Below are 16,524 nucleotides of genomic sequence, written 5' to 3'. Positions count from 1 at the left end.
AAATACTTCTATCAAATAGTACTAGACCAAAAAATAAATGCAGAAAGAATGACAGGAGAGTTAGAAAATCATTGGGAACTACTACAGTAATTGCTGATTTAAATAAGCATCATCAATGAATGCTAAAACCAATGAGTGAAAGTGTGTTGTGGAACAGGATATTTAGTTTCAAATATTTCCCCATGTACTATTGACTAGTTACAGAGGAATGTGGCAGATCAAACTTAACATCACTGACAACATGCACCTGTACATGCCCAGAGAGAAACACACATCACATACAATATGCCTGCCAAAAATGTGGTAACTTGAATCTAAATGTGAAAAAAACAGATAAACCCAAAATGAGAAGATTCAATAAAAATACTGGCTTGTACTCTTAAAATAAAAGTATCAATGTCGTGAAAAAGAAAGAAAAGTTATGGGGCTGTTCCAGATTAATGAACACTAAAGAAACATGACATCTAAATACCATGTGTGCTCTTTTACTGGGTTCTGGCTTATAAGAGAAACTGCTACAGAGAATATTATTGGGGAAAATGAAAAAAATTGTATATGTACAACATATTAAATGGTATGTTATTTAATGTTAAATGCCCTGAATTTGGTAATTATGTTGGCAATATTTTGAGTACTTCTTCATATACATGCTGAAGTATTGGAGAAGAATAAGAATGTCTGTACCTTACTAATGATTAGCAAATAACACCAATATTAATAACAAGTATATATAAACAAAAAAATAAAGCAAAATATGGAAAAATGTTCTTGCAACTTCTCTATAAACTTGAGACTTCTCAAAATATGTTTTAAAAACAGGGAAATTATTAGAGATATTAATTTATATTAATTTTATATTAATTAAGTATAAAAATTAATTTAAGTATAAAAATTAATTCAAGGAAAAACAAAGAAACTGAAAGTTTCCTATAGATTTGTTAAGAACAAATGAGAGATAATAAGAACAAGAGTAACAGGTTAGAAAAAATAGCTTAGAGATACAATCTGCAACATGGATGAATCTTGAAAATATTATGTTAAGCAAAATGAGCCGGATATACAAGGACAAATATTTATTATTGCACTCACATGAAATATCAAGATTGGGCAAATTCATAGAAACAGAGTAGAACAATGGTTACCAAGAGCTGGAAAAGAATAGGGAATTAGAGTTTGTGTTTGGGGTGATGAAAAAAGTTTTGGAAATAGATAGTGGCGATGGTTGCATAACATTGTGAATGAAATTAATGCCACTAAACTGTATACTTAAAAATGATCAAAATGGCAAATTTTATGTTACATATATTTTACCAAATTTAAAAAGTTGACTTAATTAACTAGCATACATATATTAGGGAATCCAACATCTACAAATAAGGAATTTGAGAATGTCTCATTAATCACGTTGGTACTAAATTCACTTGCCAAAGGCGAGAGCCCCACATGTGAATGAACGACTAGAGTGCCCAAGTATTACTGCATTATGCTTAATGAGATTCTATCCAAGCTTTGAAAGCAAGATTAACAGCATGACAATTACAAATTTTCTTTGCATTTGTGCCCCCCTTTGGGGGACGTTTAGAAGAAGGTGAAATAATGTTGAATAACTATGGTGTACACCTGAAACTAATATAATATTGTATGTTAGCTATATTTTAATAAAATCTTTTTTAAAAAGATGATGAAGAGAATATGAGACTTATACTTTAATTCACTGAGGTCAGGGCTACATTATAGAAACTTGCTGAAAAGACTTACTAAACTCCCTTCACAGATCAATGGACTCCCAATGGCTTATCTGATTACGGTAGTACCTCAGTTTTCGAACATCTCATTTCAGTTTACAAACGCCATAAATTTTATGGATCTATGGTATCGTTAGATAGTAAAATTCATGCTAAATTTGCAGTTTTAGGGGTTGATCTTAAAGGTCTGAAACGGATTAATCCATTTTGCATTACTTTCTATGGGTAAACTGGGCCTCGGTTTTTGAACGTTTCAGAACTCTAATGGTCTTCCGGAACTGGTCTTCCGGAACGCATTGCATTCGAAAACTGAGGCACCACTGTATATATTCCTTCTAAGACAAAATCTTTGAACTCACTGAACCTGAAACCGCAGAGAAGATAAACAGGGTTGTAGAAATGTTCAAGGAAATACACTGACACTAATTTAAATATGACATGTAGATTAAGCAGAAAGCAAGTAAAGACTGTGCTCATTCTCTATACCACATGTCCTATTGTCAGCAAAGTTACAGATTTTGAATAAATGCAGAGTTCTATAGAAGTATTTGGTTAAAAAAGTCACAAGTTCTAGGTACCGGTCAAAATGCCAGAGTAGGTAAACGATGTGCTTGCCTCCTCTCATGATCACATCAAAATTACAACTACAAAACAATCAGCATTGAGAATTCCCTGAAGTCTAGCTGAACAAAAGTCCTGTAACTAAGGATACACAGAAGAAGCCACACTGAAACTGGTAGAAGAGGCGGAGAGGTGGAAGGGGCTGGTCCCACACTCATGTGTGGCAGTTAAAAATTGGGAGGCATATCTCGGCTACACAGGACCTCCGTAAGGAGCTAGGGGTCACAGTCCACAAAGGCTCTGCAGTCCAAGTTTCCAGTGCCAGGAAAAGAAGTTCCCCCATAACTTCTGGCTGTGAAAACCAGCAGATTGTGGCTAAATGATGCAGAGGGCAGATGGAATTCCAAGCACTCCTCTTAAAGGGCCAGTGCATAGCCTTACTGATGGACTCACTGAGAACTCCAGCGTTGGTGGAGGAGCTCAAAAAGCACCAGGGAAATATGGAGAGGAAATGAACTGTCTGGCTTCTCTGCAAGGACTGGAGGGGCAGCTTTCTCCCAGACAGAAGTGCTAGCATGAGCCACTGTTCCTTTGCTGAGCCCTACCCCACACACAGCACGCAGATGCAGGCGGGCACCATAACTGAGTCTCCATATCTGAGTCTGCCTCACCTAGCTAACACTGTTTGTCCTGCCCTGATGATTCCCTGAGATCCCTCCCCACCCAACTTACAGGCCCACCCAAGCTGCTTCCAGTGGCTTTTTCAAACAAACAGCATGTTTCAGCTCATACTGAGGACTTTCCCAAAATCTCTCAAAGGTTCACAAACCCCAAAAAAGCAGAATTTGCATGCCCCATACCTCTTGCTAAGCAGAGCCTGGAACTAATGGCAGGCCCAGTTCACAGCTTAACCTCTCCCGGGCACCTCCAAGCCCAGCAAAAGCGGCAACCAACTGCAGATCACTTTGTAGCTCATACCAAATGGCTCCTGGAAGGGCACAGGCAGAGGCCGATCTTGGCCAGCAACAGAGCCCCTCCTCAGAGGCCTTAGAGCCAATATACCCAGTGGCCAACTTCAGACCACACCACAACACCACCCAACCATCTCCACAAATATTATAATATACCCAAAGGGCAGATTGGGCAGACACCAGAGTCCTGCTAAAACAAGTTCTGCTCCATAGGGACAGCCCCTGAACAATAGCACTTCCACTGTAGTTAGGGCCAGTTCTCACAAACAATCTAGAGCCAATCCCTCCCAATGACATGCAAACAGCAATCAAGGCTCAACTACAACAGGAGGGCCCACACAAGGGACACACCTGCAGAACCCAGCTCAAGTGACCAGGAAGCCTGCACCACTGGACCCCACAGGACACCTACTACATAAAGCCACTCGACTAACACCAGGAGATATAGCAGCTTTACCTAACACACAGAGACAAACATAGGGAGGCAGCCAAAATGGGGACATAAAGAAACACATCCCAAATAAAGTAACAAAGCTCCAGAACAAAATAGTGCCAAGGGAATACTAGACTAATTGGGGGGATCACTTTGTAAATTATATAAATGTCTAACCACTATGCTGTATACCTGAAATTAATAAAAAATAACACTGAATGTCAACTATAATTAAAAATAAAAGAAGAAGGGTTTCTCAAAAATGTCACAATCTCTAGATTCATTACTTTTTAAAATTAAATTTACTGGGGTGACACACAGGTTAAAAAGATTATATAAGTTTCAAATGTACAGGATTCATAACTTTTACTGAGTACAGACACTGTATTTTCGACTGTAGTTGCCACTGGAGTGTAAACCTCAAGGTAATCTCAAATCCCAAGCATCTACCCTAACAATGGAGCTCAGTTTGAAGATTATCAAAACAGAAAGCAAACTAAACCCACCAAGAACACCTGAAATTTTGGAAACCAATATACAAATCCAAAAACCACTGCAAAATGTTTTCTTGGTTCTGTAAAAGGACAGTATCTCAAATTGCTGGGATCAAGCAACCATCAGTGATGTAAATTTAAAGTCTAAACTGAGATGTCCTTAGCTGATTTTCAACAATCAGTATAAAAAATCTTTTAATTCTTTAAATGATTTTCATTCTTCATTAGCAATAAAGCTTTAACTGTTCTGCTCACTCATTCCCATGCAAATACTCCTTGAATGTGTCTTCTGTCAGGTAAAGTATTAAGTCCTGGGGATAAAAATACAGAAATGGACAAGGGACAAGCCCGCACAGTTCCTGCCTTCGTGGGTTCACCATTTAGTATGAGATACATTAAATAAATGAATATAAAAAGTTAATTAATTATAACTGTAGTAGATGCTATTAAAGAAACTATACCTAACTGAAATGCAGTCATCAACTGGCTTTATGATCTTGGATCTCAACTTCCTCATTTGTAAAACTCGGAAGTAGATCTAAATGATTTCTTAAGATCCTTTTAATTAAAATATTTTACAAATCTAAAAGTATAAAATTTTACTTCCAGAATACCTTTGTCAGGATTATTTACATTTATAGAATCTATTAGCAGTGTAATATAATCCCTATTTTTCAACACATAAAGACTTTTTGGCACAAAAATACAGGTAAGTCCCCACTTAACGTCGTTGATAGGCTCTGGGACTTTAAGCAAAACTATATATAATAAAACCAACTTTACCATAGGTTAATTGGTATAAACAAGAGTTACATTCCTATGGCATCTCATCAACAATGTAATGAAAAGACAATATTCAAGGGCCTGCTGTATAAGGTTAAGTGGAAAGTAAAGTAACCCATACTGTTATAAATTTTTACGCACAAATTCCATATATTAAACATACTGTGATGTTCTACACTATACAGAGTAAGTGGGAGAAAATTATATACAGAAATTACACGTATGTATGGGAACTACTGTGGGAACTATTTAAAATGCACATTCCCATGCCTCAACCAAAATCTACTACAGTACATATGTACTGGTCATCTGCACTTTTGGTAAACCTCTCAAGTTATTCTTACACTAATGTTTTAAAAATCTGAGCACACAGTAGAACAAATAATGTTATGAAAAACGGTTTCAGAGTAAAGCACTTCAGAAGAAGAACTATAATAAACCTACCTGTGTAGCCTTGTCCCTCATGCAAGGAGCAGCCTGCCCATGACTCTCACGAGGCCAATGCCCTGCAAGGTACGGAGCAGCAAGCGTATCTAGAGAGGAAGTGCGGCGGATGATAGCAGAGGGGCTGGAGGAAGGTGGTCGCGTTTTGTCACCTAGATTTAAGACAAATATATTTATGTTAAAAATAGATTAGAAATGAAACAAGGTAGAAACTATGTTTTCAACTATGAAGTTCTCTAACTTAAATATAAAAACAAGTACAAAAGGAATAAGCTATTGATTCACACAAACTTGGATGAATCTCCAAGGAATTACACTAAGTGAAGATAGCTGACCTCAAATATATGATTTCATTTATATAACACTTTTGAAGTGACAAATTTTAGAAATGGAGGCAAGCCTAGTCATTTCCAGGGTCTAGAGACAGGCAGAAAAAATGAAGTGCTGAGAGAGAAGCAGGTGCGCTAAAAGGGCAACACAGAGACCTCTGTGATAAGGAACTATTTAGTATATTGAAAAAGTGGTAGATATTCAAATATACAAAGAAAAAGATTAAACAGGATAGAATTACACACACAAACACACACACACACAAACACATGAATACAAGTAAAACTAAAGAAATCTGAATAAGAGCAGTGAATTGTACAATGTCGATATCCTGCTTGTAACTTTGTATAGTTCTACAAAATATTGTCTTTGAGGGAAACTGGGCAAATGTACAAAAGATCTCTCTATATTATTTCTTATGATTACAATTATCTCTACAGAAAAAAAGAGAAAATAAGACAAACATATATCTATCCATTTTTAAATGATCGTTTTGGTTTTACGATTACAGAGGTATGATACGTAAAACACTCATTTATCACTATACCATCTATACTCAAAAGCATATAAGGCAGCTAAGATAAAGTTACTGATAAAATTCCATTTTAATCAGCTCTATGACACACATATCTTAGTGAGATTTTGTTACAATAAATAGACAGTAAGAAACCATATTAACCACACTATAGAAGCTATAACTAAGGCCACATATGCAAAAATCTTTTCCATTCCAAGCTACATGGTATGTAGTCGGATGTAAGCCAAAAATAAAAACTGAAAAAACTAGAGGTAATGGGAAGTTAGAGATGATGTAGAAGAACGACCCTCATGTCTTCTGTTTTAGATAAAGGAACGTAGTAGGCTTGGCTAATTTATGCTGCAAACGAAAATTTTAAAAAATTAAGGTGCTTAAAAAATATTGAACATAAATATATGCATAACTATGACTATATTGCCATCATTCTAGTTCTATATAACAAACACCTTGCTCTCCTTAGCCACATATGAAAACACTTTAAGACACCTCTCTTCTACTTGTATTATATTATGTCTTAATAAGGGTCTTGCATAGCTACAAGTATAAAAGTTCAGTTGCGGTTATGTGACCCAGATAACAACACATTTAATTCCACTAAGATTAATATTTACAGCAGCTGTTGCTGATAATCATTAAAGCTGCTTTACAGCTGCCTCAGATTTGCTTTTAAAATGGCACAATTATTTCAGTAAAACAATGCCTAATTGTTGCAAACACTAACCATCTCTGCATAGTCTTCCTTTTATAGTAAACAGAAAAGAAATGCAGTACATACCTATTAACTTCAAGAAAGCATGCACCCACATTATTAACTGTGATAAGTGAAAAGCAATAAACATTCACGTTCACAGCTTTTCCTCTAAAAAAATTAATCTCTATTGGGACAGTCACAAGAAGACTGCTCTAAGCTAAGGGGGGGAAAAGGCACACACACTATGTAAAATGATGTATATTCATTAAAATCAGATTGCTAAAAGCTGTCTGGTACTTTTCTTCCCTAACTATAATGCTGTTTCTACCACTACAACTAATCAAACATACTTTACTAATGGGTCAGATTCAACTTTCAAGATTTTTATTTATTTAAAAGTTGACCTTTCAACTAGGCACTAAGACTATTAGATTTTCTATAACGAAATGGAGAATAGAAAAGTTATACATGGTCATATGTAAAAACACTAAACATTTTCTGTTTTGAACTCCCTTCCTGTAATTCATTCACATAAACGTTTACTAAGGGTCTGTGAGCCAGCACTAAGCCCTAGAAATTAAACAGACTAAGTTACAGTCTGCTGTAAAGAACAGTCTATATCTATAATAGCTTGTCATTCCATTTCAATCCAAGTTCCCAAAATTGACAGGATTTGGGGCCTAATAATGAGGGAGTTAAAAGGAGATAAGGGAGTCTTAAGAGTCAAAGATGACTCAAAGATTCCCAGCCTACATGCACAAAGGCTGTACTCTATTTATAAGGAAGTCCAGAGGAAGAGATTCTTGGACAACTGACAAGACCCTTCATGCTCTGGCCATTCCAGCCTCGCTTACCAGCACTGCCTCAATCCCTACCATGCTGAACAACTTGCAGTTCCTAACATGTGCCATGCCCTTGCATGCCTCCAGGCCTTTGTCTCTACCTAGATTACATTCATATTCCTTTTTTTGGTTTGGCTAATTCATCTTTAAGAAACACATCAACATCTACGTTAAAAGCCCTCCTGTGTGCTGCCGTAGCGAGCAGGTGGTTCACTGAAATGGTTCCTTGACTGTCCCAGGGCTCCACTACAGAGTGAGATATTGGAGACCAGTAATTCGACTGTCTCCCATCCCAAGGATTAAGACAGTACCTGACAGTTGGCATAGAAGAAACTGACTTCTAATGTTACTATCACTATCAACAAGGGCAGGTACATGCAATAAACTCATATACTCTCTTGTTAATCCAAAGTAAATCAACAAATACTGCATGGTACCACTTACATGAGGAATCAAAAAAATAAAGAAGTGAAACTCATAGAAACAGAGTAGAAAAGAGGTTGCCAGGAGGATGGGGGCAAACAGGAAGAGGATGATGAAAGGGTAAAAACTTTCAGCTAAAAGATAAGTTTTAAGTCTGAGAATCTGATGTATAACATCGTAATTACAGTTAACAATGTTGTATTACTGAAAAGTGCTAGAGAGTAGAACTTAAATGTTCTCACCAAAAAATTAAAAACAAAAAAGATAAATATGAGTGCTGAATGTGTTAATAAACTAAATGTCAGAAATCCTTTCACAATGTACAAGGTGTGATCAAAAGATACAATGAATGTTTAAATTTTTAAAAAATTATTACAGTAAAAGACACATTGCTATTAATCCCCCTCAAAATAGCCCCCCCTTCATTTCGAACACACTTCTCCCATCGTTCTTGCCACTTTCTGAAGCAGTTCTGTAAGTCCTCTTTCGTGAGTGTCTATAGTTGCGCTGTCATTGTGGCCTCAATGTCCTGAATCCATTTAAAATGTTTTCCTCTCATGATCATTTTAACTTTGGGGACCAGCCATAAGTCGGAGGATGCCAGATCTGGTGAATAAGGTGGATGAGGACACAACATAATGTTTTTATTTGACAGAAATTGCCGTACCAGAAGCAATGTCTGACATGAAGCCTTTCTGTTGTGGTCAAAAATGCAGTGAATGCTTCTGCCGAGTGCCATCCAACAGAAAGGCAGGGACCTTCAATACAGAAAGGGGTGCGTCGAACCTTAGTAACAGCATATGACAAGTTTCAACTTGTTCTGTGTACTCAGTTGGGTGTGAGCTAGGTTGAGAGAAGGTGTGTTTTAAAATGTGCAATAAATCATCCTCCATCATGACAACACTCCATGTCACACATCGCTTCTGGTATGACAATTTCTGTCAAATAAAAACATTGCAGTGTGTCCTCATCCACCTTATTCACCGGATCTGGCACCATGCGACTTCTGGCTCTTCCCCAAAGTCAACAGGATTCAGGACACTGAGGCAGCCACGACAGCACAACTAATGACACTCACGAAAGAGGACTTCCAGAACTGCTTCAGAAAGTGGCAAGAATGATGGGACAAGTGCATTCGAAGTGAGGAGGAGTATTTTGAGGAGGATTAGTGGCAATGTGTCTTTTACTGTAATAATTTTTTTATTTAAACATTCACTGTACTGTTTGATCACACCTCATATATGGATATCAAATCAAGACTCTATTTTACAATTTTATGTGTTAATTATACCTCAATAAAGCTAAAAAGTAAATCAAAACAATAAAACAAGGTTCAAACTTGACTTTGTTCTTTAAAATCAAATCCTTATAGAAGTTAATTACAGCAGGGTGTGGCATAAAAAATTTCAATCAATGCCTTGAGCTCTATCTAGAGTTCAGAACTTCCCAACGATCTGTACCAGTTTAACTGGTTCCCGTGTAGCTCAACAGCAGTTAGTAGAGCATTCCAAACCATGGCCCCTAGGTATTACAAAGGTTCTACAGACTTTGTTAGATTTAGTGTTCGTAGAACTTGATCAGGTCCTGGCTTAAAGGCTGTTGTTCCAGTTATCCACAGTCATTTAACAAGAAGGGATATACCAGACATATTCATTTGTTCAAACAGAGGGTAGGAAAACACCTTTCCTTCTTGAAGTATAAAAATAATAAATATTCAGTAGCACAGAAATCTAGCAGCACCAAAACAAACCAAAATCCCAATAAGGCACCACTCAGAGCTAACCATTTTCATAAATATTTCCAGAACTGTCCAGACTTATATATACATACAATTTTATATAAATGAGGTCCTATTGGCATGCTATTTCTTATTGTTGAGAAACAAAAAGGGCATGTCAAAGACCAATTTCCATTGCAATAAATATAAATCTATAATACGTCATTATTTTTAAAAGCTGTATAGTATGCTATTGAATGGATACACCATAACTTAATCCCATGTTGATGGTCATTTTCAGTTCCGATACATATTTTTCTACACTTTAAAAAAAAGTCCTAGACGTCAAATATCCAAAGATACACACAGATTAAAAATTTAAGTACTGTCAAATTGCCTTCCACCACAAAGGATTTTGACCTCACAAGAATACACATTTGTCCACATTCTGAAGTGCATTTTATATCTTTTTGGCAAGCTACATTTTATTTGCATTTAAATTACTGAGTTCTAAAATAATCATAGTTTACTGGCAATTTATGTATTTTTATACATTACCAGTATTTGAAAAATATTACTCCTAATCTCTCTTCTTAATCTTACAGAGATCTTTTCTTTTGATAAAGAAACATTTAAATTGAAGGAAGTGCCTTCAGTTTCATTTTAGCTTCTTTGTCTTAATAAATTCAACTAAAATTAAATATAGTTGATTTCATCTTAAATAGTGTGCATAGCATGATTAAATTTTTATAAAAGTATATGTCTATTTACTGTCCAAACTTCCTCCTACATGCCAGGCATGCACACATACACACACGTGCATGCACACACACAAAATATCTCTGGAAAGAAATACAAAAAACTGATGACTCTGGCTGCCTCCAGGAAGGGAAACTGGAAGGCAGGCAGACAGAGCGGTACAAGGGAGATATTTCACTGTCTTCCCAAATGCATTAGTATCTTTTAAATTTGACATGTGAAATTACTGCCTCTATTTTGAAAATTCATAATCTTTGATTCAATGATTCTGTATCTAGGTATGTATACAGAATAATCAAATGCGGAAAAGGGCTTTAAATTCAAAGATATTCATTACATTTGCAATAGTAAAAATCATAAATAATGTTCAAAATTGGAGAAAAAGGAAAGCGATGGAAAATACACAACAGAATATTAGATATTAAAATTTATGTTTGTTTTGAAATGATAAACGTAATTACATAAGAAAAAAAATTCAGGAAAAAAGTATTTCCATACTTTATTTCTAATTTCATTTCTTCAGTTATTTCCTGTTTCTTTTCCGTTAATTTCTCCACTCAGTTTTCAATAAAACATTAACTAATAGCTGATACAGGCACAGTAGCATCTAATTAATAATTAATCCTAATAAGAACTAAATGATTAATTTAGCCAAACTGATTTCCTATAGACATGATATCCAAAAAAAGAACTATTCTAGAAATTTTAAAATCCAATTAGTAATTATTATTTTTTTAAACGTAAGGTTTCATTTTCATAAAATAAACGACCCCTTTTTTAGTGTACAATTTAAAGAGTTTTGAAGAACAAATACACCCATTTAATCATGATCACAATCAAGATTTAAAATATTGCCATCACTATCGATAAAACAAAGAGGCAACCAACCAAATGGGAGAAGATATTTGCAAACAATGCCTCCGATAAGGGGTTAATATCCAAAATATATAAGGAACTCACACAACTCAACAACAAAAACAATCCAATTAAAAAACGGACAGAGGACCTTAACAGACATTTCTCCAAAGAGGACATACAAATGGCAAATAGACATGAAAAGTGCTCAACTTCACTAATCATCAGAGAAATGCAAATAAAAACCACAATGAGGGGCCGGCCCGGTGGCTCAGGCAGTTAGAGCTCCATGCTCCTAACTCCGAAGGCTGCCGGTTCGATTCCCACATGGGCCAGTGGGCTCTCAACCACAAGGTTGCCAGTTCGACTCCCCCAAGGGATGGTGGGCTGTGCCCCCTGCAACTAGAAAACGGCAACTGGACCTGGAGATGAGCTGCGCCCTCCACAACTAAGACTGAAAGGACAATTTGAAGCTGAATGGCACCCTCCACAACTAAGATTGAAAGGACAACAACTTGACTTGGAAGAAAGGCGTGGAAGTACACACTGTTCCCCAATAAAGTCCTGTTCCCCTTCCCCAATAAAACTTTAAGAAAAAACAAAAAACCACAATGAGATACCACCTCACCCCAGTTAGAATGGCTATCATCAACAACATAAATAACAACTAGTGTTGGAAAGGCTGTGGAGAAAAAGGAACCCTCATACACTGTTGGTGGGAATGCAGACTGGTGCAGCCGCAATGGAAGGCACTGTGGAGGTTCCTCAAAAAATTAAGAATAGCATTACCTTAAGACCCAGCAATCCCTCTCCTGGGTATCTACCCAAAAAATCTGAAAACATTTATCCATAAAGATGTATGTGCTCCGATGTTCACTGCAGCTTTATTTACAGTGGCCAAGACAATGGAAACCAAAGTGTCCCTCAATAGATGACTGGATAAAGAAGATGTGGTATATATACACAATGGAATACTATTCTGCCATAAGAAAAAATTGAAATAGTACCATTTGTGACAACATGGATGGATCTTGAGATTATTATGCTAAGTGAAATAAGTCAGAAAAAGTCAAGAATCATATGACTTCACTGATAAGTGAGATATAAAAGCAACAAAATAACAAGACAAACAAAAACTAATAGACACAGACAATAGTTTAGTGGTTACCAGAGGTAAGGGGGGAGGGAGTGGTAGATGAGGGTAAACGGAGCCAAATATATGGTGATGGAGGGAGAACTCACTCTGGGTGGTGAACACACAATGTGATATGTAGGTGATGTATTACAGAATTGTACACTTGAAACCGATGTAATTTTACTAACCAGTCACCCCAATAAATTTTAATTAAAAAGAAAAGAAAAATAACATTGCCATCAACTTAAAACAATTCCTCATGCTTGTTTGAAGACACTGCTCTCCACCCTGGACCTGAGGTAAACTCTGACCTGCTTTCGGTCAGAGGTTAGTTTTGCCTTTTTAAAAAGTCATATAGGGCCAGCGCAGTGGCTCAGGTGGTTGGAGCGCTGTGCTCCTAGCAATGAAGTCGCCAGTTCGAATCTCACATGGGCCAGTGAGCTGCGCCCTCTGATAGATTGTGAACAACAGCTCTCCCTGGCGCTGAGCCGCCGTGGGCCACTGTGGGCTCCCGGCATGAGCGGTCGAAGGCCTTAGCCAGGTAGAGAGCAATGCTCGTAAAATCAACATGGGCCAGAGAGCTGTGTCCTCCACAACTAGACTTAGAACAACAGCTTGACTCGGAGTTGAAGGGAAAGGAAAAAAAAAAGTTATATGGGGGTCAGCCGGATGGCTGTTGGTTAGAGCATGTGCTAATAACATCAACGTTGCCGGTTCAATCCCTGCATGGGCCACTGTGAGCTGTGCCCTCCTAAAAAAAAAAATGATTCAATGATTCATATAACTAACTATACATGTAATCATATAGTACATACTCTTTTGTGTCTGGCTGCTTTCACTCAACACAATGTGAGATTCATCCTTTTGTGTATTAGCATTCCTTTTTATTGCTGAGGAGTATTCTACTGTATGGAAATATGTGATGGTTAATTTTATGTGTCAACTTGACTGAGCCATGGGGTGCCCAGAAGGTGGTTAAACATTATTCTGGGTGTGTCTGGGAGGGTGTTTCAGGATGAGATTAACATGTGGATTGGAAGACTGAGTAAAGCAAATCGCCCTCCCCAATATTGATGAGCCTCATCCAATTCATTAGAGACCTAAGTAGAACAAAAATGGCTGAATAAGGGGAAATTCCTTCTCTGTGTGACTGCTTTCAAGCTGGGATATTGGTCTTCTGCCTTCTAACTCAGGCTAGAATTTAGAGCATCTGCTCTCCTGGTTCTCAGGCCTTTGAACTCAAACTGGAACTATACCATTGATAATTCTGGATCTCCAGCTTGCCTACTACAGATGGTGGGACTTAACTTCCAGAATTGCATTAGCCAATTCCTTATAATAAATATCTATTGTCTATCCAATGTGTCAACAGGATGGGGGGGAGAGGGGGAGAGGGAGACAGAAAGAGAGGGAAGGAGCGAGGAAGGGAGGGAGAGAGAAAGACGGAGAGGGAGAGAGAGAGAGAGATATCTCCTGTTGGTTCTGTTTCTCTGGAGAAACCAGACTAAAACAATATACTATAATTTGGTTATCCAATAGCCTATTGATGGAGAGTTGGGTTGTTTCCAGCATTTCACTATAAAGAATAAAGCATATAGTTATGCACCACAGAACGACATTTCAATCAATGGGGCTGCGGTTACCAAGGCTCAAACAGAGGAGAATCTGCTTCCAAGCTCATTCATATGGCTAATGGCAGACCTCCGTCCTTACCATTGTTGGCTGGAGACATCCATTTCTTGTCACTTGTGCTTCTCCACAGGACTACTTAACTATAGCAAGTTGCTACTCCAACAGAACGAAGACTCTGACAGAGAATAAGTGAGGGAGGGAGAGCAAGATCCAAGTTTTTTTGGTAACTTAATAAATGACATCCCTTCACTTTTGCTGTATTCTTTTGTTAGAATTGAGTCACTAGGTCCAGCTCACACTCAAGAGGAGGGAACTACACAAGGCAGGAACACCAGGAAGTGGGACCAATCAGGAGCATCTCAAAGGCTCCCTACCTACAAGAGGTCACACCTACAAGAGGTATGACCAGGTGCTAGTGATCACAAGTGAAGGATACTCAAGGAGAGAGAAATGCCTAGAAGAATGTGAAATGTGGCATTTGATCCAACTCTTAAAAACTCTTAAAAATGGGTATTTGACAGTGATGGAGCGGGACAGGGCATGCCAAAAGAACAAAAAAGAAACTGTGAAATACATTCTAAGAACTGCATGTACATTGTAATGGCTGAAACAAAAGGACTGTAATTGGCCAGCGAAGGTCGTGAATGCTATGCTAAGGATTTTGGATTTTATCCTGAAGGCAATGAGAGAAAATAAAATGAGATTTGCATTTTACAAATTTTTTAGACAGCAGTATAGATGGAGAAAAACTGAGTTAGGAAGATCTATCAAGTGGATTATTGGATTACTGCCATGCAATAATCCAAGGGGGCATGGCAACTAGAACCAAGAAACATAAAATATTTCAGAACCATTCAAGAGATCATAGTATCGGGTTCTTGCAGAGGTGTCTATGTATACTGTGTTCATGTTGAAGAGACGGAGGCAGAAATGCACCAGAGAGGATAGAGTATGAAATTTGAAACTATCCTGATCCTGTTCAATCCAACTCTATCAGTTATATTGTCACCTGGTTAAGTTACTTAACTGTTCTGAATCTCTCTCACTGCATCTATAAAATAATGGGGTTGCCGTTGAGGATTAAGTGAGAATGTTTATATACAAAGCCCAGACACGTAAATAGCATCTAGCATTACTGTGCTTTCCCCAAGTCTCATACTTAGGCAATGAGGATATAATTAGTTCAGTTTCAAACTCACTGAGTTTGATACAGCCATAGGATATTAAATTGAGACTTAATAGGCAGTTTTATACATTCATGTGTGTACAAGAATATCTAGAGCTCTGTGCCAGAAGAAGAAATTTAGAAGTAATCTGTGCTAAACAGGTTAAAGCTAGGTGCTCAGCTGATGAAGTGTAAGAGAAGTGACTACTGAATGGAACCCCAGAAAACAAGAACATTTCAGGGACCTGCAAAGAAAAGGAAGTTTGGGAAAGAGGCTGCCTCTGGATTGCTGTGAGGATTAAATACAAGGAAAAACAAACAAACATAAAATACCTAGCATGTAGAGGACACTGCACTCCCTTTCGAGCATTTCAATACAGTCAAGTCAACAGCAGAAGTGACACTGGCTAGTTTGAGGCATGACTACGAAGTGAAAAGTTAGACATCATTACCCTTTAAAGAAAGTTCCTTATTAAAGGAAAATTTAAAAAGCTTTACGAAATGGGATGGAAGGAATGATTAGCTTTTAATTCATCACTCTAAAGCAGGCATTAGCAACTTTTTTACACTGAATTCAAGTCCGAAACAGACAGACAGAGGAAATGCTTTGTGATGAAGCAAGGACTGAGCCCTCTAGCACACACAGCTGCAACCCAAGTTCATGCCACCTTAGATCATAAGCATGCTGGATCTCCTTTCTGGGCTCTCCAAAATAGTCTTTCCCATCTCTTGCAAACAACTTTTTAAAAAACTAAAATAAACAGATCCATTTGCAACTAATAAATGCTCGTTAATATCAATCTTCAAAGTCACTGACAATAAAACAACAAAATAAGAATTCTGAACCTAACATTTCTATAATTTTCTTCCTGTGTTGCCAACCTTCCACAAGACTCATGAAACTCATTTATTATGCATTATAGATATAGGAATGAACAAAACAGAAAGGTCCCTGAAACATGTGTTCTAATAGGGAAAGTGAGACCATAAAACCAGCAAGTAATAT

The 16,524-nt window shown here is 37.4% G+C and overlaps 1 protein-coding gene across 1 annotated transcript in view; it reads right to left on the bottom strand.

Annotated features, from left to right (window-relative positions):
* FAM117B (family with sequence similarity 117 member B) overlaps positions 1–16,524 on the bottom strand; it is a 72,865-nt gene that overhangs the window by 32,979 nt on the left and 23,362 nt on the right. The window contains exon 2 of the mRNA XM_081051717.1: positions 5,432–5,583. Coding sequence (XP_080907843.1) covers positions 5,432–5,583 — 152 coding nt within the window. The remainder of the gene's footprint in view (positions 1–5,431; positions 5,584–16,524) is intronic.

This window comes from Rhinolophus hipposideros (assembly GCF_964194185.1).
Source record: "Rhinolophus hipposideros genome assembly, chromosome: 6".
NCBI lineage: Eukaryota > Metazoa > Chordata > Mammalia > Chiroptera > Rhinolophidae > Rhinolophus > Rhinolophus hipposideros.
Note: the sequence above shows the minus strand (reverse complement) of the source record. Positions and strands in the feature narration are given on the sequence as shown.